Below are 26,837 nucleotides of genomic sequence, written 5' to 3' on the forward strand. Positions count from 1 at the left end.
CCCAATTTTCAATGTATTTTATGTGCACCTGACTTTCTACTGTAAAATATTTTTGTGATACAGCTCTACTGTATCACAAAAATCTACTGATTTCACCTGATCTCTAATATTTTAAAGAGACTGTAAAGAAAAAACCCCTTGGGCCTTTTCATGTGGGAAGGTGTGGGAGCTCAGGAGACATTATAATAGGAACCAGAAAACAGGGGTTGCTCTATTCTTTATGATAACATGTGAATGAAACACTTGCAAAGCAGATGAACTTACACGTGTCTGCAACATCTCTGTCCCTGAACTTGTATGTATATCAGACTAATCCCATGATTCATTTAGTACAACAAAAACAATATTTCAGTGCTGCACTGGTATAAAACAGAGCCGATTTCAAAACATCAGGGACACTTACAATAAAAACTGTGCTGCGACTAGAATGTAAAAAATATTACGACGAGTGGCTTTTTGCCTCCATTACAAATCATATTTACTTGTTCAAAAAAGGCAGAAGCTGCATCTGAATCTTTTTAACTAACCTATGAAGCAGAAATACTAACCTATGAAGCAGATGCTTCACATTGACAATCACTGAAAACAACGCCATCTAAAGGCAGAAGAGAGTAACAGCCACACAGACACTCCACATGTTAGCAAGAACTCTAGGATCCCTAGGGAGTCAAATTGTACAGGAGGTCCCCCCAAACAAAGTGGAGCCCTATTGTAAGTCTAGAAAATGAGTGGGTCTGCTATTATATGTGCTTTCCAGCAATTGTTAAATTGTAACTTTGTAACAATTAGACTGTTAAGAGTCTGATTTCATTTAAACAGGGAGACGTGAATTGGCAGGGATTTCTTGAACACTAATTTACTTCCTAGCAAGTAAGTCTACGTTTTACACCATCATGTGTGGTGGCATATTTGAGATGTTTCAGATTTTTTAGTAGACCTGACAGTTCAAAGTGACTCTTGAAGGAAACATAGCACATCTAGAGTGTTTGAAGGGGAGAGAGGTAAAAAAACTCCAAAATGGCAAAAAACAGAAAAGATAAATGCAAAACCTCACACAAATATCTACAAAAACTTTAAATGTATCATGCCTAAACTCAGAGAAAACATTTAAGCTGTGGGAAAGACACAATGGAAAATATTTGACTTTGTCTCTATTCAGTGGCTGACAAGTCTATGATCAGTTCTGTTCATTTCAAAGTACACTCTGCTGATTTAAGATTATTCTCCTTTAGCGATAATGTCACAAAAATCTGAAAACAAAAACACTCTGGCCAGGTACAGAAGTCTAATTAAAATAGCCAAGGCCATGACTACTCATAATCGCTTGTACTTCTTCAAACCCAGTGATGAAAACCCAGTGATGAAAATACAGTACATCAAAGATCAATATAATAACCCCGGTAACATCTACCCATTTTCTAGTGGCTTCATCCAATTCAGGGTTGTGTGAGAGCTGGAGCCTATCCTGGCAAGCAATGGGTGCAAGGTGGGGTACACCCTGGCAGGGCACCCACAGACAGACACTGACACGCATACACTCACACCAGGGCAAGCTTTCCAAGAAGCCAATTAACTTACATTATGTTATTGGACTGTGGGAGGAAACCTATGCAAACACAGGGAGAACATACAATTCCACACAGATAGCACCCCAGATTTAGAACTGAACCCAGGGCCCCAGTGTTGCAAGGCAACAATGCCCACCTGTGTAACAAAGTACAAAAAAAAATTCCGACCCTAGAAATACAAAAATACTTTCACTGGAAACAATAGGTACATGTCAGAAATTCACCAGAAAAACACTAACTGTAAAATGAACAATAAATATCTACTGGTTTATACATCAGTGAAAAGCACAAAGCTTGTGGTCTACCTTGTTCTTTAATTGCCCAGAATCAGACACTAAATAAGCCAACATCTACAGTAGGAATACAATTGAACATATCTGATAACATTTAACAAAATTACAATCTTGCAAAATAGGTCTGAAGTTAACCCTTAAAAGAAATGAACAAAGCATGATTTCACTTCGGTAAGACTGGCAAGTGAGTCTTACCATGGAATAAACCCTCATTTCTTTAGCACTAGCCCTCATTAAGTGTCAAATCTGTCTTATTTCAGTGTAGCTATCTGAAAAATCAATGTAATCTACTTGGCACAGTTGAATTTCAAGTGCTGCAGCATTGCATTACACCCTGAAAGTCATGAGCTTGCCAGAAAACAAGCTATTCAATAAAGCAGAATTTAACACTAGCTGTGCATGTATACAAGTATGCACTAGTAGCATCCTAGGATAAAAACATTTTTACACACGGAACCCAGACTTAAATCTCTTAGAATTTTAGTGGGCAATTAATGAACTGATAATGAATCAAGAATGCTCATTTCCAATGTTTTTCATATGTTACTTGTTTTCTAAAGCATCTGCCACAGCACCAAAACCACAGCTGGCCTGCGCAACAATGGCTTTGCAAACGTAAGATCACTGGGAGAGAGCATGGCTAAACAGCCCTACAGAACAAAACCACAGCTGAAACCTATTTTGCACAGACATCGAAAGGAAAACCAAAAGAAAATGTAAACGGTATATAAGTAAGGATGACAACCTAACTGGATGGTTTAAATTCAACTTCACCATTAATATCTCAATAGCGAATTAAAGGAAATGCTGCACTATTCAGATCACCAACACTGTATTGGGTTCTATTCTATTGAACACCACTGGCATCAACAGGAGAGAATCTCTCCACTGGCAAGTTGTATAAAATCCTGGCTCCTGACAACAAACCATGCTGTGTAAACAGTTATTCACTTAGCTGACACTTTTATGCAAACAGACTTACATGTTTCCTTGTATACGACTGGTCTTTTTTTTCTGATGCAGTGCCCTATACAACAGCAATGCTCGCCAGGGGTTTGAAACCACAACCTCATAGTTATGGGTCTACAGTAGATCCCCTAATTACCTTTCCATATTGCTCCCTCTTACTGCACTGTAACAGGTCTGGGACTATACAAAAATTACAACTCTGAACAATTAGCTTATAAATCACCTATGAATGCACTCAGGTCAATGAAATAGTCACCCCAAACTTGTTCATTCAGGGGGAAAACTTGCAATAAATGTTTTGGTGTGTTTACCAATATACAACAGTAACAACTGTCTCTAGAACACAACATATGTGAAGCATACAGCAGGAATACACTAACTTCTTCTGTCTATATTGGAAAATCATGAAGATGCCACTTCTTCATTAGTCAATGAACAACAGTTAATTAGCTGTTCTTCTATTAAAAATGACAACCTTCTGAGCTGTGTAATAAATGTATTAATTTACACTTACAAATCAATTTGGAATAACCTTTTAATGCACCCACTACAAATTTTCAGGATACTCATTTCTACTACCTGCAACTTTTTAATGAATAAGAAAACAAACTTACCTGGCTCCCAAAATGTCTTTCTTTGCAAGGCCAATTCCAGCAATAACTTTAACACGAAGGATCCTGGAGTCCTCCTGCAATGACAGTACAGCATATTGACATTCAATTAAAAGATATGCTTTGTTTTTCAAGGCAATGTACTGTAGATACATATGCAAATAAAATGCCACTGCATAGAACATAAATCCTTTATTCAGTGTTAGGAACTGCTGCCTTTTCCAAAGCATTGTCCTGATGATGCAGTAATGCATTTCATATCTCTTACCGTGCAGTTTAAGACAATATGGAAAGCTACAAATATATAGGACCTCCGCAGGAATATATACAGTTTCTACAGCTAACATGGACCACAGTCCTGTGCAAAAGCCAAAGTCATAATAAACTTTATTTATAGACTGCCTTTAATAGTATCATCTCAAAGTGCCTAACAGGAACAGTAAGAAAAAAAAACACAGTTAAAGCAACAGAAAACAGTATCATAGACAGGAGATAAAATTAACACAAACACAGCATCAGATGAACGAAGATTGCAAGGTGGGGAGTAAGACAATAAGTCAGACATGTACTGAGGTGCCAAGCCATGTAGAGTCTTATATGTGAGCATGAGGATTTTGAAGTCGACAAAACCTGATAGGAAGCCAGTGCAAGGACTCCAGTATAGGAGTATTGTCACTTGCACACAACCTAGTCAGGACTGTGGGTGTCGAATTGTGGATATGCTGAAGTTTGCTTAGTTTGGATTTAGATACCTTAGAGAGTAGAGCACTGCAGTAATAGATTCTAGAAAAGACAAAAGATGTTGAACAGCTTTTCTGCAACAGACAGAAACAACATACGATGTAGTTTGGCAGTATTTCTGAGATGGAAGAATGATGATCTTACACAATTTAAGATATTAGTACATACAGGCACAAAAACATTTCACAACTTATTCAATATAGGGCTGAACAAAATCTGAAACTCAACTACCCAGAATTATATAGGCCAAACAGAAACATTTTTCCTAACGATGTGTGGCCTACTGTACAGTACTTTACAAATCGCACTTGGTATTTTAGAAACACATCCCTTCACAAAACTGCACCCTGACTAATCAACAAACTGCCAGACAGTTTGTAAGAGAAAGTGAAATTAAACTACTTAAAAAGGAGGCCCTCATTATATCTAAAGACGCCTTTAAGGTTTTGACAGTCAAGTATGTGGATGTTACAGTACGGGCCCTGCAGTATCACGTTGTCAACGCTGAGAGACAGAGAGAGATACTACAGAAGAGCTGCATTTCCTCTGACATGTTCAGGATAAAAGACGCAGGAAGCTATTCTGTCCTGGACGTCAGCAGCTCGGACAAGTGGTTGCTGTTTCGGGGCTCTGCTCCACAGAGAAGGCCTGCAAAGTCCAGGACAGCCTCTCCCACACAACACACACTGAGGACTCCCGGACCCTCGGCTGGCTTCCGCAAACACGTCTGTTCACGTGTGTTTGCAAAAAGACTCCCAGCTAGAGGATCGGTTCCACTGTATCGATCTCAATTAGTGTCCGAAAAGCGGACTAATCTATCCACCTAATGGCTATGAACAACACTCAACAGACTAGCTAGCCAACTGAGACGAGGTGAGAACTCGCCACTTTCCGAGTTCTCAACAAATCACGTTCTGTTTTAAAAATGTAAACCCACTTAAAGAATACTTCTAACAACCATCGCCAACGAACTTGAGTAGGTCTATGGATGTTTAAATGCTCAGAAGAAATTCCTTCTTTCCCTTGACAGCCAATCACAGCTGTGGAAAACGTGTTCAACATAACCTACCTTCGGTTTTATTTTACAAAAATGATACTCCAGAAAACGCCACAGCCTCTACGTAATTAATCTTACATAATGTTTTTTTTAAAAAAAATGATAATAATACAAGAACAACGTTTTATCATGAAACAAAGTTGTTAAAAGTAAAGAATGAACCAGAGAAGGCGTTCATAAAAATCACAATGTAATCGTTACCTCGTCGGTCTGAAGACCACGCACTTCTGCCACCGAAGCCATCGTCGCAACTCAAACACATTCGCTCCCGTTTCGGTCTTTTATCTGTTGTAAAGCAAGAGAAGTAAAAAAAAAATCACCAATATCTCTCTGCCTCTCTCATCCGCTTTCAGCGATTTCATGTAACCGTGCCGGGCTGCTGATTTGACAGACGAGCTACTCTGTGTCCATCCTTTCCTCTGCCCGCCCCTCGGTGGCGTCCGCAGGAAGAAGGTCCTTTCCGCTCCAGGCTGCCGTGTAACTTCCTCGTTCCTCTCGCCTGTGTCATTTTCCGGCAGTCTCTCTCTAGATCCTGCAGTCTCTCTCTTGGTGCGACTCGACGCTTTCCAGTACACCCCCGCCCGTCCCCAAGACCCTCGGTGTGGGAGGATTAAACCTTTATTATCGTTATGAATGCAATTATATTCCAAACCGTTTCCATTGCGTTTCTAAATGAAAGCGTCAGAGTGGACCGTACAACCAGCAGAAGTGTATTTCTGTATCTAGAAGACGTCGGAAAGGAAATGTAATTATTTTAGGAAATGTAACCTCGGGAGGAGTTCAGTTTCCTGATGGAAGGTCGCACCTGTATAGTACTTCACTTGATTTCTTCATTATCTCAGTAACGTAATGTTTGGTGATTATTATATTAAATAGTATAAAAATGTGTATATCTGGGGAGAAGGTTACGAGCACTCAGATCTCTTAGTAGTTATCTGGAACGGTCCACATTTTATTTTTAGTTCTACTGAGAATTTCACATAGCATACAGTACACCTCCCTTGTTGCCTAAAGGTGTTAACTCCTTTAGCTCCTTCTAGCAGAAAGATTAATTGCAACTGTGAATTGAGGAAGTAAACGAAGATTACATGGTTTCTAATATCGAATAACATAGTCAGGCCATTCCTTTAAGTCTCTTTAAAACACTACCAGCATCATGTAGAGAGCTATGCTGGAACTGGTCAAACTGAGTAAATCACAGCTTTAATCAGACAAAAAAGGCTCAAGTGAAATTAAAATCATGCTGATTTTGAAGGGATGAGTTTCTGGGGGGAGCTACAGTAGGTTAGAGTCTCTGTAGAAATAATTGTATAACACTGGTGAGCCACGCTATGGAGGCAGAATAAAAAATCTCTTTAGTTGACTTCTATTTCTTTTTCACTGTCATAAACGCTTTCCTATTTCATTTCACTGACAATAAATACTTCCTGTTGTGTTCTGAACAAACTCTTCACGGAGTGTACCAAAAAACAACTGGCCTGAAAAAGTGCAGGCTTCTTACCGTGATCTCTCCTGCGGTCTGCACAGCAAACGCCAGTGGCTGTTTTTTTGCTCTGGTGGCAGTTTAGTCATGGAGGGCTTTTCCTCTGTCAAAACTCTGCTGGCTTCCTATGACATTTCCTTTCTTGGCCAGACAGAGTGTTGCATTGTTCTGCATTGTGCAGCTCATGGAGCAGACAGTCTTTCTTCTACTCTCACAGCTCTGGAGTCTTTGTTTACATACCACAGCAATATGGGATTGAAAACTACACATGCACGGACATGCTCTGTGCCTGACCGTACCCATTTTTGGGTATGTTTGGTTCCACGTTAGATTCCAGCTCTAATGGATGCCACAGAAGGACTTGATCAGAAGCTCAATTTTGCTTTTGTAAAAGCTCACTTGACTTCTTCCTTCAAGGTGAACTTCCATTCCACCTCTGAGTGGACAATCAGACACTGTCACCCCAGTGGGAGAAAAGCTCTGAAGAGCCATTAGGAGAGGCTAATATGGTCTTGTTTACTCTCGTTTACTTCTGTGGGTATAAGCTGGACATGAAACTCCTATCAGCAGATCACACCTAAAAACACTAGAAGTGGATAATGCTTAAGAGAAAGAACCAGTGGTATAATCAACATTACACTACTATATAGTAGTGGTAAAGTGCTATATAGTAGAAAGAACCAGTGCTATAAGCATCTTTTAGCAAATTCAAGCAGGGGAAAGGGAAGAGGGAATTTCACAACAGCTGGCTGTGATTAATCTAACGTGGAATGCACATTTGTTTCTTCATAGCACCTCATTACTCATAGATAAACTCGGCTGTATGTTATACTTAGAAGTAAGATGTCAAAGCTGTGACCAGGAGGTGGCGTTCCTCCCTGTGAAAAAGCTTCCAAGCCAAAGCCCCGGTATCCTGGCCAGGGACACAGTGGTGTAGGGGACGTTAAAAAGCTCCTGCCTGGAATTAAAGATTGCATGGCACCATGTGCAAGAGCAGTGTCCTAGCTCATGTCCACTCTCTGCAGAATGTCTCCCTACCTGATCTGCTGTGCAGTGGTGTGGCGGGCACACAAACACCGTCACCCGCTACTCTGGTGGGGCTGCACGTCAGGGTTGGATGACGTGGGTCCCCTCCTATATCTAAAGTGCTTTGGGATGGTAGGTGCTACATAAAATACAATAACTTAATGACTATTATTAATGTGTTGAGGGATGTTGAGTTTTACTTCGCATTCTACAACTGCGGAATCTGCTCATTTTCTCGGTGCTCTGGAGAGAATCCACAGCAGGCTGTTCCAGGAGAGGGGCTGGGCTGAGTCTTGGTGGTTTTTCGTAGAAGACAACTGCAGGCTGAGCCGGGACCTACTGGTCTGACTGGTCTGGTATCTATCCAACAACTGCCAAAAGATGATGAAGTTGAAAGAAACAATTGCCTTTGCTTTGTAGTAAAGCACTGAACGGACAGATAACTATTATCACTCAAAAGAGAACATAAAGCTAAAAAATATAGATTAGAAAGCAGATAACAAATATCACAAAACAAAGCTCTCTGGCTTTATCTGCTATATTAGCAGTTTATAATTAACATGTCTAAATTGTGCTCATTCATTTCATCCAGTTTAGGATGGCAGGAGAGCTGGAGCCTAAGTTGGCAAGATATGGGCACAAGGCAGGATACACCCTGGGCACACACAGACACAAACATACACACACTCACTCCAGTGCCAGTTTTCCCATAGGCATATTAACATACCAGCATATCTTTGGACTGTGGGAGGAAACTCACACAAACACAGGGGGAACATACAAACTCCACATAAATAGCACCCCAGGTCTGGAATTGAACCCAGGGCCCCAGCAGCCAACATGCTGCTCCATTAAAACTATATTTCAATATAAATTAAATTGAGATATGTTCTGAAGAAGGGTAGTGTCAAATGCACATTCAATGAAATTCATATGTGGCTTACTCATCGGATCGAATTACAAAAGATTCAGAGACTTAAAAATTATTGGACAAAACTTTAATATTAAAAGTGAGTATATTTGCATTAGTTTTGTTCTTGGGCCAGACACAATACTGACCGCATCGCTGCAAGGCTTGTGGTTCAACTGGAAATGCAAGTTATCCGGCAGAGGGCACTAGAGAGCTTCACAGCGCTGCCTAACAGAGCCATAAGGAGGAAAAAATAACGTAACGTTTGTATTTTTCGCTGCAACATCACGTTCATCTTTGTCAGGCATCATTTTCTAAACAGAGTTCTTCAAAGACGAATCAGGCTGCTCACTTTATCTACTTTGAAGTCACCAACTTCAAACTCGGCCGCTCTTGAGGTCATTCCCTTCCAGACAGATGGCGACAGCAGCGTTAGATCTGCATTGTTGCCCGTTCCCGATCCGCCGCAATCTGTGTTTACAAACTAGCTGCGCCTTCGTGTCTCCCCCTTCTGAAAAAAAAAGGAGAGTGACAACTGCGAGGACGTCTCACATTTCCTGGTGCGATTGTCTACAGCGAAGCAGGTCCCGGAGCGCCATCCTGTGTAAACTAATTCCTGCAGCAGCTTCTAAGACTAACTGCGGTGAAATCCGAGCGAAAGGCTTGTTGTGGTGCCCTGGAACATCCTTATATCGTTTATAACCGGAGATTTTGTATATTTTCAGTGAACTTCCCCAGAAAGATGTACTTGTATAGCGCTTTCGTTCCCAAAAGATCCTAAAGCGTTTAAGTGGCTGGGAGGGGACACTACTCCTACAAAACCTCTAGACCGAGGAGAAGGTAGTTTTGGTCTGCATGGGTATATATTGACAGTGTCTGGATTAAAGCGCGTCGTAGCGAGGGGCAGCCAGCCGTGGCATAGGAGATGAGTAATAAAATAACAGCTTTACCTGTTCCTCACAGATGTCACTAAAGAACCTAGCAGCACCACAGCAACATCAGAGCAAACTCTGCTCAGACAGTTTGATTTGGGATGAGTTGTAGATATAATTCAGTCATGATACTGGTGTAATTTCAGTAATGTTATACAGCAGGTGTGTAGTGTGCTCTGATATTGAAGCGGTAGCTCAATAATCTGTCCATTTCTGTATTCTCATCATATTTCGGTTAGCATTTGATTAGGATTGCTTTATAGCAGTGCAGGAATTAGTGTAACAGAACATCTACCTTTAAAAATGTGATTTTTTTTTAAGATGACACCTGCTAAAGGTGCAGAGTGTTTATTACTGTGATCACTTCCAAGTAATGTATTACAATAGAGTTTTGTTCTATACTGAACAAGTTTAACCCACAAACCACCAATGGAGATCCTCTACATTCCAGTTTGGGAAAAAGTAATCGTGTCAGGAATTATCATGAAATGCTCCAAGCATCTTACACAAATTGTGATAACCTTATTTTAAAACCACAAAATAAATCACCATTGTTCCTGTATATACTGTATATATAACACATTAATTAATTTTTAGAATAAGCATTTCATTGCACTTCTGCATATGACAAATAAACTGAGCTGAACATTTGACACAAGATCGTCCTCTGAAATGTCTGAATATTTATTTGTAGAGTATCTGGAAGATGAGGTCCAGTGTGGCCACACAAGTATAGCTGCCTGTTAATAATGGTGAATCACTCCTTCAGTCCAAGCAGTGCTGGTCTTCCTGTAAATCTTCCACAAAATCGAGCAAATGGGAACACGCATTCTACTCTCAATTTCTTCCTCTTATTGGAGAATGTCAAGAAATACTGGGATTATGGAACACCAAAAGAAAAAAAAGGCAAGAAAAAATACAGCTTCTTTAAAAAAAAAGTTTTATTGGTTTTTAAAACCACTTAGAAAACCTCAACATTTGTGAGCACTTTCAATTAAAAAAGAAAAGAAAAACAAAAAACTGCTGAAATGCTATCGCAACATTTTTGAACTACTGTACGTTCAGCTGTACAACGGACAACAGTAACACTGACGGAGATTATCCAGCTACTCTAAATGAAATGCTGGTAACAGGGGTTCTACCGGAGCAGTGAAAACTTACAGCATGGGAGAACTTGTATTACTACTGAATGAAGCTCTTGTGCATTCCTAGAAGAAAACCTAGCTCCTTCTTCACCAAGGTCCAGACATCAGTGCTTACTTTAATGGTTTTTAGCAAAAAAAAAAACTTTACTCACATAAATTCAAACTGTTTCAGATTTTTAAAAAAAGTAAAAAGAAAAACACCAAATCAACAGAACAGAATTCAAAAGCTGAACATACTTAACAAGTACTAATTTGAATTAGTAAACATCAAACAACATAAGTAACTTGTTATGTGAGTAACTTAACCTCTCTGGTTAACAGAACCAGTCTTAATTACAGCATAGAAAGTGGTTACGAAGAATATCTAGTACTGTACAATAGAATTCAATACACATGCACACTTGTGATCATGTATCAACATGGTGAAGAAAACCTTTTTTTCTTTTTTAAATCCTGTTTTGTATTCTCATGTATGAGAATGAGTAAAAGAATTATCTCATTGAGATCAATGCACATTGCTACATAAGACAATTAAAGTTGTCATTTTTTGATGACACTTCACCTTTTTAATCATTTAAGCTCTTTATAAAAATATTTTTTGCAGGCTTCAATTGTTGCATTTGTCCTAAAAGAGGTGCCAAACCCTAGGTTCTTAAAAAGGTTAGTGCAATAATTGAACCTCAGAAAGCTTGCTGAACTTTGAAACATTGAATTTCCAGTGTCTGCTGCAAAGTTCGGGCACAAAATCTGTCATAGAAGATATGCAACCTTTTAAAATCTTAATTACCTTTTTAAAATATTCTCTTAAAAATTAGACAATCACCAAACTACAGCTCAAATGGAAGCTATTCTGTATACAATAAGGGACTAGAATTGAAAATCTCACTATACTGAGCTTGCTACAGATCCAAATGGTCAGCAGGCTATATTTTGAAGGTGCACAACATGTTCAGAAGTATGATTCTTAAAATAGTATCTCAATTCATTCTTTTCAGGACTACTGAGGAATGAAAAACTTAGAACAATATACCAATTTGAGAGGATTAGTAACCTGCTACATTATTTCTACATGCTTTTTAGCAAAATGTTAGAGAAGCTGCCCACTTTAAAAGTTATGTTTATTAATACCCATTACTACAGAAGCCTTTACCTTTAGCTCAGCACCAGAAGTCTGTCAAACTGTGTACATTAAAACAAATCACCCTTTTACTATAGTGGAAAGCGGGAGTTATTGGGCAATCACTTGATAACCATAGAGTCCATCTCCTAAAGTATCAAGTTTAACAGCTTTTCTTTGGTATGGACATAAGGCTGAGTAGTACTGAGTCTAAAAATCCGTATTGCAACACACAAAATCGTGATAAAGCCTAAGTCTCAAGCTGATAAAATTACCAAACACAACAGTCAAACTTTGCAAAGTACCCTTAGGTGGTCAAGGAAGACAATGTTTCACTGTAATTTCAGCGTAGCTAGAAAGCTTTTATCAAGAAAGGTCTGCATCAAGAAGCCTACCAATTAAAAACTTTCATCTCCGCGCATCTTGGTTTTGAAAATTCGACTAGGCCCATTTTAATTGTTTCTCCATCGCGAAACCAAACGAGAAACTTCTAGGTTGGTGTCCAATGGGAAATGCACAGGGGAGTCAGATTCTCTTATTATAACTACAAGCAGGGAAATAAAACAATGATCCTTACAATCACACATATGGCTGGAGTTCAGTCAGGCATCTTTGCTGCTTATCCTTCATTGTCACTAATCTCAGTTAGTGTCACACAAGCAACCACAGGTTCCTTTTACTTCATATCCACTGTAGCAACGTAATATTTTGGGCCTGTGCATCATTAACCTATAACACACCTGAGGCAGAAATGCTCATAAAACATAGTAAACGTTTTACCTGGGTTGTCTTCATTAAAGACAGAAATCAAACATTTTTCTGCTACTTAGTCTTCCTCATTACTTTGGAAGCCTTAGATATCTAACGAAGGGAGACAATACTGCAATAGAGAGTATCCAGCTGCAGATTGCTCACAAAATGTACATACTGCCGATTCAGCTGCAGCTGAGTGTGAGATCAGGGTGACTTCGTACTTTAGGATGCTTCCTGTGTTCTCAACGTGTAAGTGGGGAAATGCACAGGGACAAAATATCTTAAATTTACAGTGTGACAAATAAAGGCAGTACTCTGTAGAAAATAACTTTCTCCTAATCTTACAGCTAAATGATATGGAACTAATTCCGTATATGATAATGTGAATTTAGATTTTCCAACTTTGCAGATTTGCTAAACCCACACTGGTTTACATTTAACTTACCAATTCTCATTTTAAAGCCTCATTTCTCCACACGTACTGAGACATATCAAGAATTTACAATTAATGCATAAACTCATTCAAAAGACTGAAAAGTCAAATTTGAGAATGTACTGTCTGAATCAATCTACGCATGTCTCCCAGCACCATAAACACAACACTGTTTATTTTTACACTACTCTAAAAACAATCTGGACTATATGTTTTTTCAGTGTGCATAGCAAAACAACGCTATATAGATCAATTCAGTTTAAAAATGTGCACAGTTGCAAAGGGATTATTGATGAGCATAATAAAGCAAAATACACATAACCTGGCAAATATCCTGCATCCTCTAAAAATGTAAAAATCAAGAAAATGATTTAATCTCAACCAAATCAATGAAGATTCTTTGAATATTTCACCAATTATTTCATCATCCTTTAAAAGTATATCTTATTGTAGTTTTGTAAAAGCTGCCTTACATCTCTGTAGTTCAAAGATAGTTTGAATTGTACAAACAGAATACAATTGAAACTCATGAGTGCAACTGCAAAGACCTTGAACGTTTTGCCTGTTCTAGACAGAAATAGCTATAAATTCTTCCCTCAATTTCCCAATTTTAGAAAAATAAAAACAATATTCCTCTATAAACAAATACCTCCCTTTCCCAAACATAAACAGTGCTAGTCAGTAGAGGTTTTAATTGATAATTCATTAATTCCCACAGACAACGGTTTGCCTCTGATTTGGTACGTCACTAAATCTTCGTATTTAATTCAGCACCTGACAGCAACATGATGCTCTTGGTGACCTGAAATGCTATGAAGACAAAAGCAAAAAGACCTGCTTATAACTTTTCTCCCACATAATGCCACTCACCTCACAGGGATTTCAGCTGAAAGGTACAAGTCGTGTTTTTTTTAAATATTTGTTTGAATGCACAGGCATCCTGGTTTCCATTAAAGGTTTCTCCCTAGGTGAAAATTTTTTTAAAGAAGAATGGGTAAGTCACAAGCTCTCGTGTGATGGGCTTTTTAAGTAGATTATGACTGCACTTCAGGAAATTACAGTTGTCGGCACAAATACGACCAATTTAAACTCCTATTTAGAGGAAAAAAAAACAAAAAAATCCTATGAAGAACAGTCAAAAACAGCTTATTGATTTTGTGCTGGAAACATCTCATGAAATTCCATATTGACAAATAATGATCTTAGGAGTTCAACAGTCTGACAGCAGAAAAGAGAAGTTCAAGGGTAAAAGAAAAGCCATCCAATCACCACACAAATGTTACACTAAAAATCATATTTCCAATGCAAATGCAAATATGCCTTTCAACTTTATACATTATATGGTACAGATTCATAACTGCCATCGCTTCATACTCCTTCCTTTTCCTGAGGAAAGGATTGAGGGAACAGGTACACACCAACAGCAATATGCTCTGATGTAGCAAATCTTTTTCAAATGTATGTGTAAGAGCGATTGTTTCTGTTTAGGGTGGCACTTCTCACTGGACAAATGTAATGTGTCCAGATTCTGATGCAGTGTGCTATACAACGTTCATGTGGATAATTACAAAAACAGAGAAAAACAGAAAACAAACAAAACATTAGCCCAACATTTCCACGGTAGGCTGGTCCTTGCTCTCCAGCCAGTCAAAAGTTGTAGAATTCACAGTCTCGCTGCAAATCTGCTGGAAAAGTGGATCATTTTTGAGTTCTTCCAGTGTAGAATCTTCATATTGTCCCTGCTGCCGAGTGGGGTCAAACAGTAGATTTGTGTCTAAAGTGTTCAGGTCGTTGATGCTGCTTGAGAGCTCAGAGGAAAACCTGATGTCATTGGGAAAATCAGATGCCACTGCGTTGAGTTCAGACGCTACCTGGCCCACCAGCTGTGAGCTGGGGTTAAGGCCATCTTCCCCCAACAGGTCCTTGACAGTGCTGTTGATATCTAGTTGCTGCGCATTCTGCTCTGGATCCTGCTGCTGCTCCTGCTGCTCTCCAGAATCTGATTGTGCTTCGGCGTCCCCAGAAGAGAAGCTGATCTGTTCATTTCTGGTGTTTTTCATGAGGTAACTTGGCTTCTGGAATTCGTAGACAGAAGGGCTGGCGTTCACCAGAGTCTGATGGTTGGCACTGGGGAAGCTGGGGGTCGTCTCGAGGATCTGGGTGAGATTCATTCGGGCCGTGTAATTTGAGGGCATGTTATTGATTCCCAAACCCCTCACTGCGTCATCGCTGTCCGAGTCCATCTTGCTCAGCAACACGTTGGTGATCTTCTTGCTGTTGCTCTGTTTCTGCACCGGCAGGACCTCCGTTTGCATCATCACAGTTAATGGGACCGACTGACTCCTCTGAGCCATGTTGTTGGCACTGCCATCTGACTGGCTGTTGGCGAAAATGTTGAGCACCTCGGGAGTCACAGGAGTATTAAAAGGATTGACGCTGGATCGAGGGATGTTGGACACAGGGAAGACCGTTCCGCTCAGGTTCCGCTGCCGGACAGCCGGGCTGACGCTGCGACACCGGAAGTTGCTGTTCGTCGACGAGCTCGTCCCTTTGTTATCCAGGGGTGCAGGCACTGCGAAACCCTCCTGCTTGTTGAGGTTCCCCATGGTAGCTACCTGGTGCTGCACTGGGGAGATGGGCGTCAGGCGTCCAAAGTGCGCATCAGGATGCCTTGACTGGGACTGATAGGACTGCCCAGGAATGGCAAAGGCGTGTGGCTTCCTGAAGTGGTCATCCACGAGATCCTGATAGCTGGGGAGGATACCTATGCTGTTGTTTGAAATGGCAGAGCTTCCCCCTCCACTGTTGTACCCGTTGTTCATCCAATCCAATTTGGCCTTGTCTGGGTGGGTAGCCATGGGCCTCTGCATGGGTTTCACAGGGCTACTGGAGACTATGCTGGCATCGTGGTACCCAGTTATGCTGGAATTGATGGGCGTGAAAGCAAAAGGGTTCCTACATTCCACCGGGCTGGGGGGCACACTACTGCTGCAGTTGGAGTGTGGGGTCCCAATAGGGGTGTGGCGACTGCTGCCCAGGGCACTGTCTACTGGAGTGGTGGGGGCAATCCGTGAGCACGGGCTTTCCCGAGACATGCCCTGGCCTCCCCCTATCATTTCTGAGGTGGGAGTTGGGGTAGGAGTAGGGGTGGGAGTCGGGGTGGGAGTCGGGGTGTGGATGGGCGTGCTGCTGCTGTGGGCTGAGTGGTAGAAAGATGTAACCACTTGATGGGATGACATGATCGTCCCCTGGGTAACCGTCGACGGACCCTGCAGTGATATATCAATACAACTGCTGTAAGGCTGCAAATTACTATTCATCTTCATTTGTTCTTCCATTAATACTAGCTCTTCAACAATACTGTCCTGGGTCATCTCATCATCGAAAGGAAAATAGTTTTCATTGGGCTGAGATCCTGCAAAGTCAACCATATCTGGATGGAGGGACAACTGACTGGAAGCTGAAGCCTGGGACATCATGGGAAGGGGCTCCAACCCTGGTGTCTGAACCTGCTTGTGGCCCTGGACATGCTGAGAGTAAACTTGTTGCTGTACACCTTCAAGCTGCCCAGCCTCCCACATGGAGTTCTTCAAGTCATTAGTCTCTGAAGTTTCAAGCATGCCTGAGCTGACGGACACAACCTGGGTGTTACTTGTGATATGCTGCAATAATGTTTGATCAGAGCTGCTACGCGGTAGAATGCTGGTATCCATGTTAGATGGTGCTCCTTCTTGTTTAACTTTGATATCTTGTGGTGTCTGTGGTTTGACAACAGTCTGGAAGCCACTGGTGGTGGCAATAGGAGTGTCAGAAAGTGCCAAGATTCGCGTGGGGGCAGTGGAATTGAGTTTCACCGTCACTTTGCCAGAAGCAGTTGCTGGTGTACTTTCAGGCTTGGCTGGTGTTACCACCTTCGGAATCTTCTTAAGCCCGGGACTGATGCAGGGTTTTTGACTTTCTGCACACACAAATGGCTGCTGGGAGATGAACACCTTCTTGACAGGTAGTGTGGAGGACTCAGACACTAAACTTGTGGAGCGCTTCCTAGGGTTTTTGGAGCCCAACCAGCTTTCCTTAGGTGAACTGGCAGCGGTGTTGCCATTGGACGACAAAGCCATGCTGGTGTTTTGATTAGAAAATGCAAGAGTCAAAGTGCTTTCGTTATTATTGCTGCCAGCAGAGGCCGCCACAGTGTTGTTTGAAAGGGACTTTGCATCACATGTGGTGCTTGTCGTCCCATCAAGTCTCGAATCGCCGCAACCTGGAGATCCCTTGGCATGAGGGGTGGGGTCGCTCGCGGCCCTAAGCTTAGCACCACCCTCACTGTCACTTTTCTGACCACCGGTGGCTTCCTGAGTCACAGTCAGCCTGTCAGTGCTGAGGGCCTGGCTGTCATCAGCTATGGCTTCAGGCTCCATTTTGATCTCTATTGTGGGAGTGGTGGTCATGCTGCTGGATTTCGCTACAGGAGATTGAAGGGAGACCACAGGGCCGTTTTTAGCCTGGGGGCTAGGCCTGGGCTCCTCAGAGGGTCCCGCCCCACTGTTGCCAGCAGACGAAGGCCTGATGTTGGTGCCACTGTTGTTGGGCGTCAGGGATATTGCAGTCATCTTCACCACGTTGACGGAGCTCATGTGTGGTGTTGGCATAACAGTCTTAATGGGGCTGTTGGTAATGAGCACAGTGGTAGGGGAGCGCAGAGTGATGGCGCTGCTGGCCGAGGGTTTTGGGAGGATCTGGGCATAGCGGTGCCGGGCTGAGCGATCTCCCACGGGGCTGGCAGGGATGTTCTGGGGAGTCTTGGGGGACTGTTTCACAGGCTGCATGGGCTGCGTGACCACTTGAAAGTTCACAGGTAGGACTTTGCTCTCTGCAGCACCCACAGGGCTCGGTGAGGTTACCAGCTGTCTGCTCCTCTGAACCTAAAGAGAGAACAGAGAAGGAAGACAACACATTGAATAATGACAACCCCTTTCACATTTCGGAGCTCGGCAAGGTGTCAAAGAGTCATCTCACTTTATAGGACCACTAAAAATATAGGAAAAGGCTAAGCAGAAGATAAAACCGAGGCTAGTGGGAACTTCACATCAGAAATGCACCTTCATCTTTACATTACTCCAACGCAGGCTGTGATCAGCCAATCACACGGCTCGAAGAGAGAGCAGAAACGGTGGTACGCTACCGTGATGGGGCTAGGGACGGCAGCCACAACGATGCCAATCGTTGGCTGAGGGGACAGCAGTGCTGGGCTTCCACTTGGAATAGTGGCCGCTCCACCTGGCGCCCCACCATCTGCCTTCCTTCCCTGGGCCTCCCCTGGCAGAGGGGAGTGCAGTTTCTGCTCCTGTTGCTTCTTCTGGATCTTGCGCTGCAGCTGTTGCTTGGCATCCACCGAGGGAGAGGGCAGGGTCTTCACCTGGGGCTGGAATGAATTGGTTTCAGCCGTTGGCACAAACGCCGAAGCCTGCGTAGGCGTCTTCAACCCTGCATGGACGAAACAACAGGGATTTCACTTTTCCTTTATCGAAAACACCGCTGTTCGGGAACCCCTGCACAAAAAGCGAGACAGCCTGAGCTAAACAAGATGCACTTCACAGAGGAGTTTAATTTAAAAAGTGTGAGCTGGTGGAGGTCACAGCATAAAGAATGAAATTAATTTAGGGAAAACTGACACTAAAGAGCATACCTGTAATATGATAAAAATCAAGCGACATTTCCAAATGCTATTATATGTAGTGTGCAAAGTAATTTTCCATGAAATGTTCTCATAGTCATGCTGAAGTTCTGGTGATAACCACTAGATGGAAATATACCATTTTAGAAGACAACTTCATAATGTAATAGTCTGTTGAGCAAAGTTAGCAGAACAGATTTCCACAGGACATATCATTTTCCTCAAATTTGCTTATACATTTTCTGCTATTAAGATTTTGGTGACCACAATTAAAATGTGTTGAAATAGTTTTCAATGTTTTTCAAAGAACACTTAAGCTGGACTGGAAAAAAACACTATTGGTTAAAGTGCTATTTAAAGGAGTTTTATTCAAAGTCACATTACCAAAAGGGTAACAGCAGATGAAAAATAATTTAGTTAATGTAATAAAGGGAATCAAAGCGGTTTAAAATAAAAATGATATTACTAGGCAAATGATGTGAACCTACAGAATATTGTTTTATATCTTATATACAGTATATATAAAATCTGAAATTGTTCAATTTCTTTGCAATGCAAAAAACTCCACTGTTAATACTTTGCAAATAGTGGTGTATTCGCTGGTGTGTTTTGGAAAGAGCTGCTAAAGAGCTTCACATGGAAAATCACTGGATGGATACTGGGCTGCAGTTTAACCTTACACAAGCTGGAATCCAAAAGAACATTGTAAGTCCCCTGGCTATAGACTTCACTCAGCAGTTTCCCTGTATATCCGGCCCTTATAGGTTCGGTTCACCTGTTGGCTTTCATCACTACACTTTCTTCCCCTAATATAAACCATCCTTTCAAGGTTAAAGTTTATAAATTAACTACTACTGTGGAACAAGGAATGCATGTCCATTTTGTATGTCCTTCCGAGGCGTTTGAGATTTCACGTGTATAAAAGTGGAACACTAATTGTCAATTAGCTCGTAAATGATATACTACAGAGGTACTACTGTTTGCAAACCCGAGAATCCAAGAGAGATTTCAAGCATCATTTAACATTCAACACTTTAAACACTGAAAACCAGTGTCGTTTCGTGTCTGGGTTTTCAGTGCTCAGTGATCCCTCATCCCTGGGTGAGGTTTTACCTTCAGTGGTGCCAAGCTTCTCACCAACAGGTGTGTTCGCACCACTGGGCGTGCAGGGTAAGTGAGCCTGAACCAGAGAAGCACGTGTGAGCGTCTCACCTGTGGGTGCCCCCGTCATCACGGTAAGAGCTGCCACCGATTTCGTACCAATGTAATGGCTGTTGAGAAGGAAGTGTGCCAGGTCCTCCACGGAGTCGAACTGCCGGCTCAGGACCTTCTGCGCCCACTCGCAGACGAGCCCGCAGGCAGCCGACCGCACCTCCTCCTCTGCGCTCTGCAGCTGCCCCGAGGGCTCCAGCACTTCGCACTGGGAAACACAGAGGCCTTCAGTCCCGAGCACTACCTCCCTCCGCTGCAGTGCCTCTCCTGTCATTTGTGCTATTATGTATAAATGCTTGCTATTACATGTAACTGTTATCATTAGTTATATAGGACCAAGTAATAGGTTTATTCCATGCTGAAAAGAGAAGAAAGAAAACACAACGTTTCTGATGTGGAGCCTTCTTCGGGTGACGTTGTGTTTTTTCTTCTCTTTTCAGCACGGAATAAACTTATGACTTTTTCCTTTGCAGCCTACGCATGCTGGCGCGGCTACCCACCAGAACTTCTTCAACCATTAGTTATATAAACCATTACTATTATTTTCTCACCTTTTCCATCATCCATCCATCCATCCATCCAATCATGTTCCAAACATGTTTATGACCGCTTCATCCAATTCAGGGTCACTGGAGCTGGAGCCTATCCCAAGCAAGCAATGGACGCAAGGCAGGTTACACCCTGGATTGGACACCAGTCCAATTAACATTTAACCCACCAGTGTGTTTATGGAGTGTGACTGGAAACCAGAGCACCAAGAGGAAACCCACATAAACATACATAGCAAACAAACTCCGCACAGACAGCACCCCAGGTCTGGAATTGAACCCAGGACCCCAGCGCTGTGAGGCAGCAATTATAACCACTTAGCCACTGTGCCGCATTCATTCTCCATCCTTAAGATCGGGCCCCAATACTTCTTAGGAATCATCTTCAACCAGGGGCTTGAGCAATGAGGTACAACCACTACCCTTGTGCAGGAAGTAACTCAACTTACCCCGTCACCTGTTTTATGGAAGTCCAAATTGGGCAAAGATGGCATGTGGACAAAAGCCTTCTTCCTCAGTCCACTGTAGCAGTACGTGACAAAGAGTTAAGGTCGAATACACTCTAGGGCAGCACCACCGATTCCCAAATCATTGTATGGATACCATAAAAGTTGTACAAAACCCCAGAAAAAGAATACACGCCCAGAGAGAAAAGGGAGAGGCACATCTGGTCCTTCCTAAGAGCTGAAGGAAGCATACAGGTCCTCTGAAAGCTGCTTGCCGAATAATTTGTTTTTGTACTAAAAAAAGGAAAAATATGCCACTGCAGTGTTTAACAAATGATGCTTTCTGCACCAGCGTGCGCAGACAGAAGTCTGACACAGCTAACAAGAAAAAGCCGAGGAAGTGCTTAAGGGATGCAAGGTGCTAATCACAGCACAGTGCACTCAAGGGCTTTAACACCTATTACTGAGCCAGACATCACTCACACAGAGAGCCTCACTAACGATCCCAAAACACTTTACAGCTAAAGACCTCAGACTTTCATTAGGCAACCTTGGAAGTTCTATGCTGGAGTTTTGCTCCATGACATTAAACCAATTGGTATTACACCTCCTTTATAGGTCCTTAATTACTTAATTGACCCAGTTGGTGCAGATTAATTTAATAGTAATAAATAACCAAGAATAAACTTTTGCAATGATGTGTACTGGCCAAACCTCCTGTGAACAACAACATTAGAGGACACAGAAGCCATAGTGATGGACCGTGTAGTCTATACAGAAGAGTGGCTACTCATAATCTACACTAAGATCTTCACAGAAGGTTAAATAGCTGACTTTGTCAGATGCGCCACAGCAAACTTCACAGCAATATATCAGGTCTGACTCAGGTGTGCAACTTGATGAATTACCTTAGCATCAACAGCTGGAAACCGACACAGGCACACAGCTGAAGACCTACAACTTTTAACTTGAAAATGTCATTTGTTTTACAAAGAATAGCACAAATCAATGAGGTGTGACTGATGAGATATAACGAGGACAGAGCACTGACAAAATAAGACACCCAAATGCAGTCGGTGCAATCACTTCAAATGAGTCATAACTAGAGTGTTATTGCGCAAGTATAAATTCAGATGTAAAAAAAGACAGCTATATTCTTCTGTAAGCTACACCACTAAACATGCAAAGTTGGTTTGATTTACATGGGACTTGTATTGAATTTCAGTTGCTATTGCAACCAGTAAAACAAACAAGATCTATTTCAGAACGCTATGTGTATGTGTAAAAATAAAATTTGCATGCTTACATACAATTCCCCCCCTTTTACCCTCATAATTTCTTAAAGAGAGAAAATCGAAAGATAACAAACCCCCACACGACTCTAAAATGTGTCGTTTTCCTCAAAATTGAAAGATTTGCATTCAGGAAAAAATCTACACACAGATTTATAGAAATACCAACTCAGACAAGCAACATTAGAAGAATGTTAAGAATAATCAGATTTCCTAATTGCCCCAGTAGCCCAGCAAGTTCCTTGAGGCAAATGGTTTATATGTTGATTTTTAGTTCTATATTTACAGTCTAAATGAACTGCAACAACAGATGTTATGCCACCAAGTTCAGAGGGGGAGGGATTATTGAAACCAGTTCCAGAGAAGGATATTTTGATTTGCCTCTCATGCCCAGACGGCGTGCCTTCATGTTCGGAAAGACATTTTTCATGATCTTTCCAAAATCTGCTGCACTCAGTGGATGGTAGCCAAGATTGTCACAATAGCTCCTGAAACAAAACACAAACTGTTACATGTGTTTTGGTGACTACTCACACGAGTTTAAACAATACTCTGGCAAAGACAATATAAAAAATGTCATAAATGACTCATTAATTTCAGCATGAACACTTCCTTTTAGGAAAGAAAATAAAAAAATATATAAAAAGGTGCTCTAGACTTTAGAAAATTCTAGACATTTCAGCACAATTTGCTGTGTTTTGCACTAAAAACCTGTGGCACACTTTCAGTGTCTGCTTTTATTTCTGGTTTGTTCACCTAAATTGGGTAGAAAAATATTCTAGCACACCCTTTTATATGTAAAACATTTGCTGTGGGACAGGAAGAAGAATTAGTAAAAAGACTCCTTCCTCACAAGACTCTCAAACAGAACAGAAACCACTGTTTCATGCAGAAGCAGAATGTATTCAGTTACTGCTCATCAAAGGAACAAAAGGAATATACCTCTCATGTGATATTTAAAAATATTTTTGTATTTATGTACACACAGCATTTCTTGCAGGTTTTTATCTCAAATCAGATCACATCAGTTTCTGTAATTCCATTCTCCTATTGCGGTATGTAACCTTGATTTCAGCACAGGCAGGTAGGGCTCTCTCACTGGTACCACCCAAACAAGAGAAGCAGCTGGCACAGACACTGCGGGCCAAGCGGGCAAAACTACATCCTGTAATAATTAATGCTGTCTACACAGATTGCCCAGCCAGAAAGGTTTAAATAATCTGTTTTTACTTATGAGCTCCTAAACCCTGCAATGGTGGTTAATGAGCACTCACTTGTATTCGTCATACACCTCCTGCTTGGGAAGAGACGTTTCTGGATGCTCTTCCAAGTGATTGCGGATCCAGTTGAAAGCGTGCATTTGCTGTGTGCGGCTTGAAGACATGGAGCTCTGATCACTGTGGGAGAGGACAGGTTTATAGGGCGTTTACTGGTATTTTGTAAAACTACTGGGTCTAGTTCTTCCAAACTTCCAAATGCTCATGTAGGTCATTTTGGCAAAGTTCTTTTTTTAATATTACCGACAAGCACTTTCAAGAAGCCACAGCCCCTTTTTTTTGTCTAGGGCTTATAAAAAAGGCACATTATGAAACCAATATGTGCCAGGTTGAATGTCTGAGAGACAACCTAGACCTTAGATTTGGAGAGAAGGTCACAACTTTTCAATGGTACTTCAAAAGAAAAACATCTGTACCACATAAATGATCCTGATTATGTCTGCCATTCATTCTCCATCTGATTGATTGTGACGTGAGTGCAAACAATAACTGCTGGGATGACAAAGCCTTTGTCGTGCTTATGATGCGCTAAGATTAGCTGGATTTCTATGCAATCTTCTGAAAATGATCACGAGACAAAGAGCTTCATAGAAGCTTCATATTAAAAATACTGTAGATGTTTTTTTTATCGTAAACACACGGATCTTCACTCTGAAAGATATGAGCAATTACATTTCTGGTTTTTGGGGGAATTGACAGTCATGCACCCAAGGATCAGAAGACATTGGGATGATGTGGCAGAGGAATATACCATACTTAAGCAGACAGGCTTAGAGGACACTTCTGACTCTCAGGCCTAGTGGATAAATGATGAAATGGAGAAGTGAGATGACACAAAGAAAAGGAAAAAAGCTGAGTAATTAATAAATAAAATACTTCCCACAAAGGGTGGCTGCAGGAACTGTGAAAAATATGTGTAACAATTTGTGACAATGCACACTGCAGACAAGACCAGCCTGGTCCACTTATGTACTTCCCCACTATATACACAGACAACTGCACCTCGTTAGCAGCCTGGGGGTACTAGTGTACAGCATGAAAAACAGGGAAATAGGGCTAACGAATACAAACTCCAATAATGAAAGAAATCCATCAGTTAAGCATTCCCTTGGGGTGTGGTTCACATTCAGGAAAACAATGTCAGTGTTTTAAATCTCAGCAGCAACCTGCTGAAGGTGGTGCTGTGAGGATAGGTTTAAAATGCACAACTGAAATGTTCACAAATCAATGAACATGAGGTGATGTATTCTTCAGCTTCCTGATTTTTTCACTATATTTTTGTCTTGTTCCTTTTAAATAATGAAACACGGGCATTACTTGTTTAAGTATCACTTTCTATATACAATTAATGACAAATAAATATTCCACAACATCAGTATGGCATACAACTGAAGGACTTATACTTTTGCAGAATAAGAAAGCCCTTAATTTTGCTCTTTTTGGTGACCAAATAAATTATGATACATATCTAACAGCAAGAACAGCTTTACCCAAACCTTTTAAGTTTAAAAACTATTTAAAGAATAATCTAAGAAGGAAAAACAATTCTATCAAGTCTAACAAGTGTATCCATCACTGTAGTGATAAAAATCAGTCCTAGAACAAACAATATAATGGCAACATGGCAAACGGCAACCTATAATACTCTAAATAAAGGGTTATTACTTAACACAACCATGAAACAGTAAGGTTAGTCAAAAATATCATTGTTCAAAATTACCTTTTGTCATTGCCATTGTTGGGACCAGAAGGCAACTTAAGGTAGAGGTAGAGTTTTTCGATGTCTGTAAACTTCTCAACATCTTGCTGGAAGAAAAAGAGTAAGTGAATATACATAAAACATTTCAGTGATTTTCTTCCACTTATTTTTATTAAAAAACATCATAAACATAAAACTTGTGTAATTACTTTTGTTGATAATGATTTTTTTTATTTCAGGTTCCTTTGCAAACTATTTCATTATGGGGTGCAATCATAATCCATCTGTTGTCAGAAAGACACTACTCCATTTGAGAGTCATGTTAAGACAAAGCCTATCCCAGAAGCATAACAGTTATCTCGTTTACCAAATGGGCTTAATGGGATTGTCGTTGTAACCTTTAAATGTTCTTAAGGCACAAAGCAGGACTCCAGTCCTTCAGCAACTCCCATCCATCACAGAGTCAATCACAGTGCAGAAAGAGCCAAGTCAGAGGATCTGATCGTACTCACTCAGCATGTCTTTGAGAGATGGAAGGAAACTAAAGCACCCAGTGAAAACACCTGAAAAAATGGTGAGACCATGCAAACTCCTAAAAGATAGATGCCGAAGGCCAGAATTGAAATTGGAGGACTTGCTGTGAGACAGAAGTTGCTTACTGTGACACTAATGAGCTGCAAGAAAACTGTAATACTGCAGTTCTTTTTTGGGTGGCAAAGTATCAAAAGGACCTTTCAAAATATAGACTGCAACTCAATAATTTCATATAGCACAATGATAATTCCTTGCATTTTTTTAGCTCTTAACATTCCAAAGGATCCAAAAGCATTTTACACCGAGGATGAGAGCCACCTCGTCCACCACAGCACCACTCTGGGTGCTGCATGGCTGCCATTCTGCACCAGCAGCCCTGTCACACAGGAGATCAGATGGAGAAGTGAGACACTGCACTTGTTAGAACAGAGGTGGTCCAGATCATGCCAACCCAGACTGAGATTCTCCCAAGACACCAGCATTACTACCACTACTCTTACGAAATCTTTAATGGCCAACTGGTCAAGACCTCAGCTCAACCTATCACCTGAAAGATGGCACTTCGTACAATTGATTTGAAAATCCTGATCTAGAGAGAAACCAAGACAACCAGGCTGTAGCAGTAAGAGCTCCCTGGAGCTAAACCAGTACCGACCAGGCCCAATCTTGCTTAGCCTCCAAGATCTGATGAGACTAATTTAGAGGTGGTAACACTACTGCATCCCTGTACCACCATGCAAAGATTGAGCTGTATCTCAAACCAGTGCTCAAAGCATCTGTACATACACAGCTATGGAAACCCATAGTAAAACTACTTTCTCCACACTAATCTGCAGGCTAGACATTGCTTGCTTATGTAATGGTAAAGACAAACATGAACCGGCAGATACACCAGACAGTAAACGTTAAGCACATTCAAAAAAAGCTAACATTTAGAATACACTACTGCCTGAGTGAATAAAACTTTGCTCAGGGACATTTTTAATAGTATGAATGTAGAACGATAATACAATGCTTCAAAATGTCTAGACTCAAGCAGACCAAGAAAGGGAGAGATTTGCCCTAATTTCATTCATCTGTTCTTCTTTTTGCAGTATCAGAACACAGTATGTGAGTG

General features: G+C 41.2%; 2 protein-coding genes across 4 annotated transcripts in view; both read right to left on the reverse strand.

Moving 5' to 3' along the window:
- nedd4a (NEDD4 E3 ubiquitin protein ligase a) overlaps positions 1-6,903 on the reverse strand; it is a 47,638-nt gene extending 40,735 nt beyond the window's left edge. Inside the window, exons 1-3 of one of the 2 annotated variants that reach the window (XM_069190529.1) lie at positions 6,741-6,903; positions 5,441-5,524; positions 3,445-3,518 (exon numbers count right to left, since the gene is read on the reverse strand). In XM_069190529.1, coding sequence (XP_069046630.1) covers positions 3,445-3,518; positions 5,441-5,482 — 116 coding nt within the window. In that variant the 5' untranslated portion in view covers positions 5,483-5,524; positions 6,741-6,903. Of the gene's footprint in view, positions 1-3,444; positions 3,519-5,440; positions 5,709-6,740 lie in introns of those variants that run through there. The other variant, XM_015343348.2, reaches the window with a different exon arrangement.
- Positions 6,904-10,513: 3,610 nt separating this feature from the next.
- Positions 10,514-26,837, reverse strand: part of LOC102688231 (DNA-binding protein RFX7) — a 55,463-nt gene continuing 39,139 nt past the window's right edge. Inside the window, exons 3-9 of one of the 2 annotated variants that reach the window (XM_015343192.2) lie at positions 25,208-25,293; positions 23,485-23,607; positions 22,582-22,698; positions 20,922-21,006; positions 19,973-20,132; positions 18,221-18,522; positions 10,514-17,960 (exon numbers count right to left, since the gene is read on the reverse strand). In XM_015343192.2, coding sequence (XP_015198678.2) covers positions 14,640-17,960; positions 18,221-18,522; positions 19,973-20,132; positions 20,922-21,006; positions 22,582-22,698; positions 23,485-23,607; positions 25,208-25,293 — 4,194 coding nt within the window. In that variant the 3' untranslated portion in view covers positions 10,514-14,639. Of the gene's footprint in view, positions 17,961-18,220; positions 18,523-19,924; positions 20,133-20,921; positions 21,007-22,581; positions 22,699-23,484; positions 23,608-25,207; positions 25,294-26,837 lie in introns of both variants that reach the window. The other variant, XM_006628715.3, reaches the window with a different exon arrangement.

The sequence above is a fragment of the Lepisosteus oculatus genome, chromosome 5 (assembly GCF_040954835.1).
Source record: "Lepisosteus oculatus isolate fLepOcu1 chromosome 5, fLepOcu1.hap2, whole genome shotgun sequence".
In the NCBI taxonomy this organism is placed as follows: domain Eukaryota; kingdom Metazoa; phylum Chordata; class Actinopteri; order Semionotiformes; family Lepisosteidae; genus Lepisosteus; species Lepisosteus oculatus.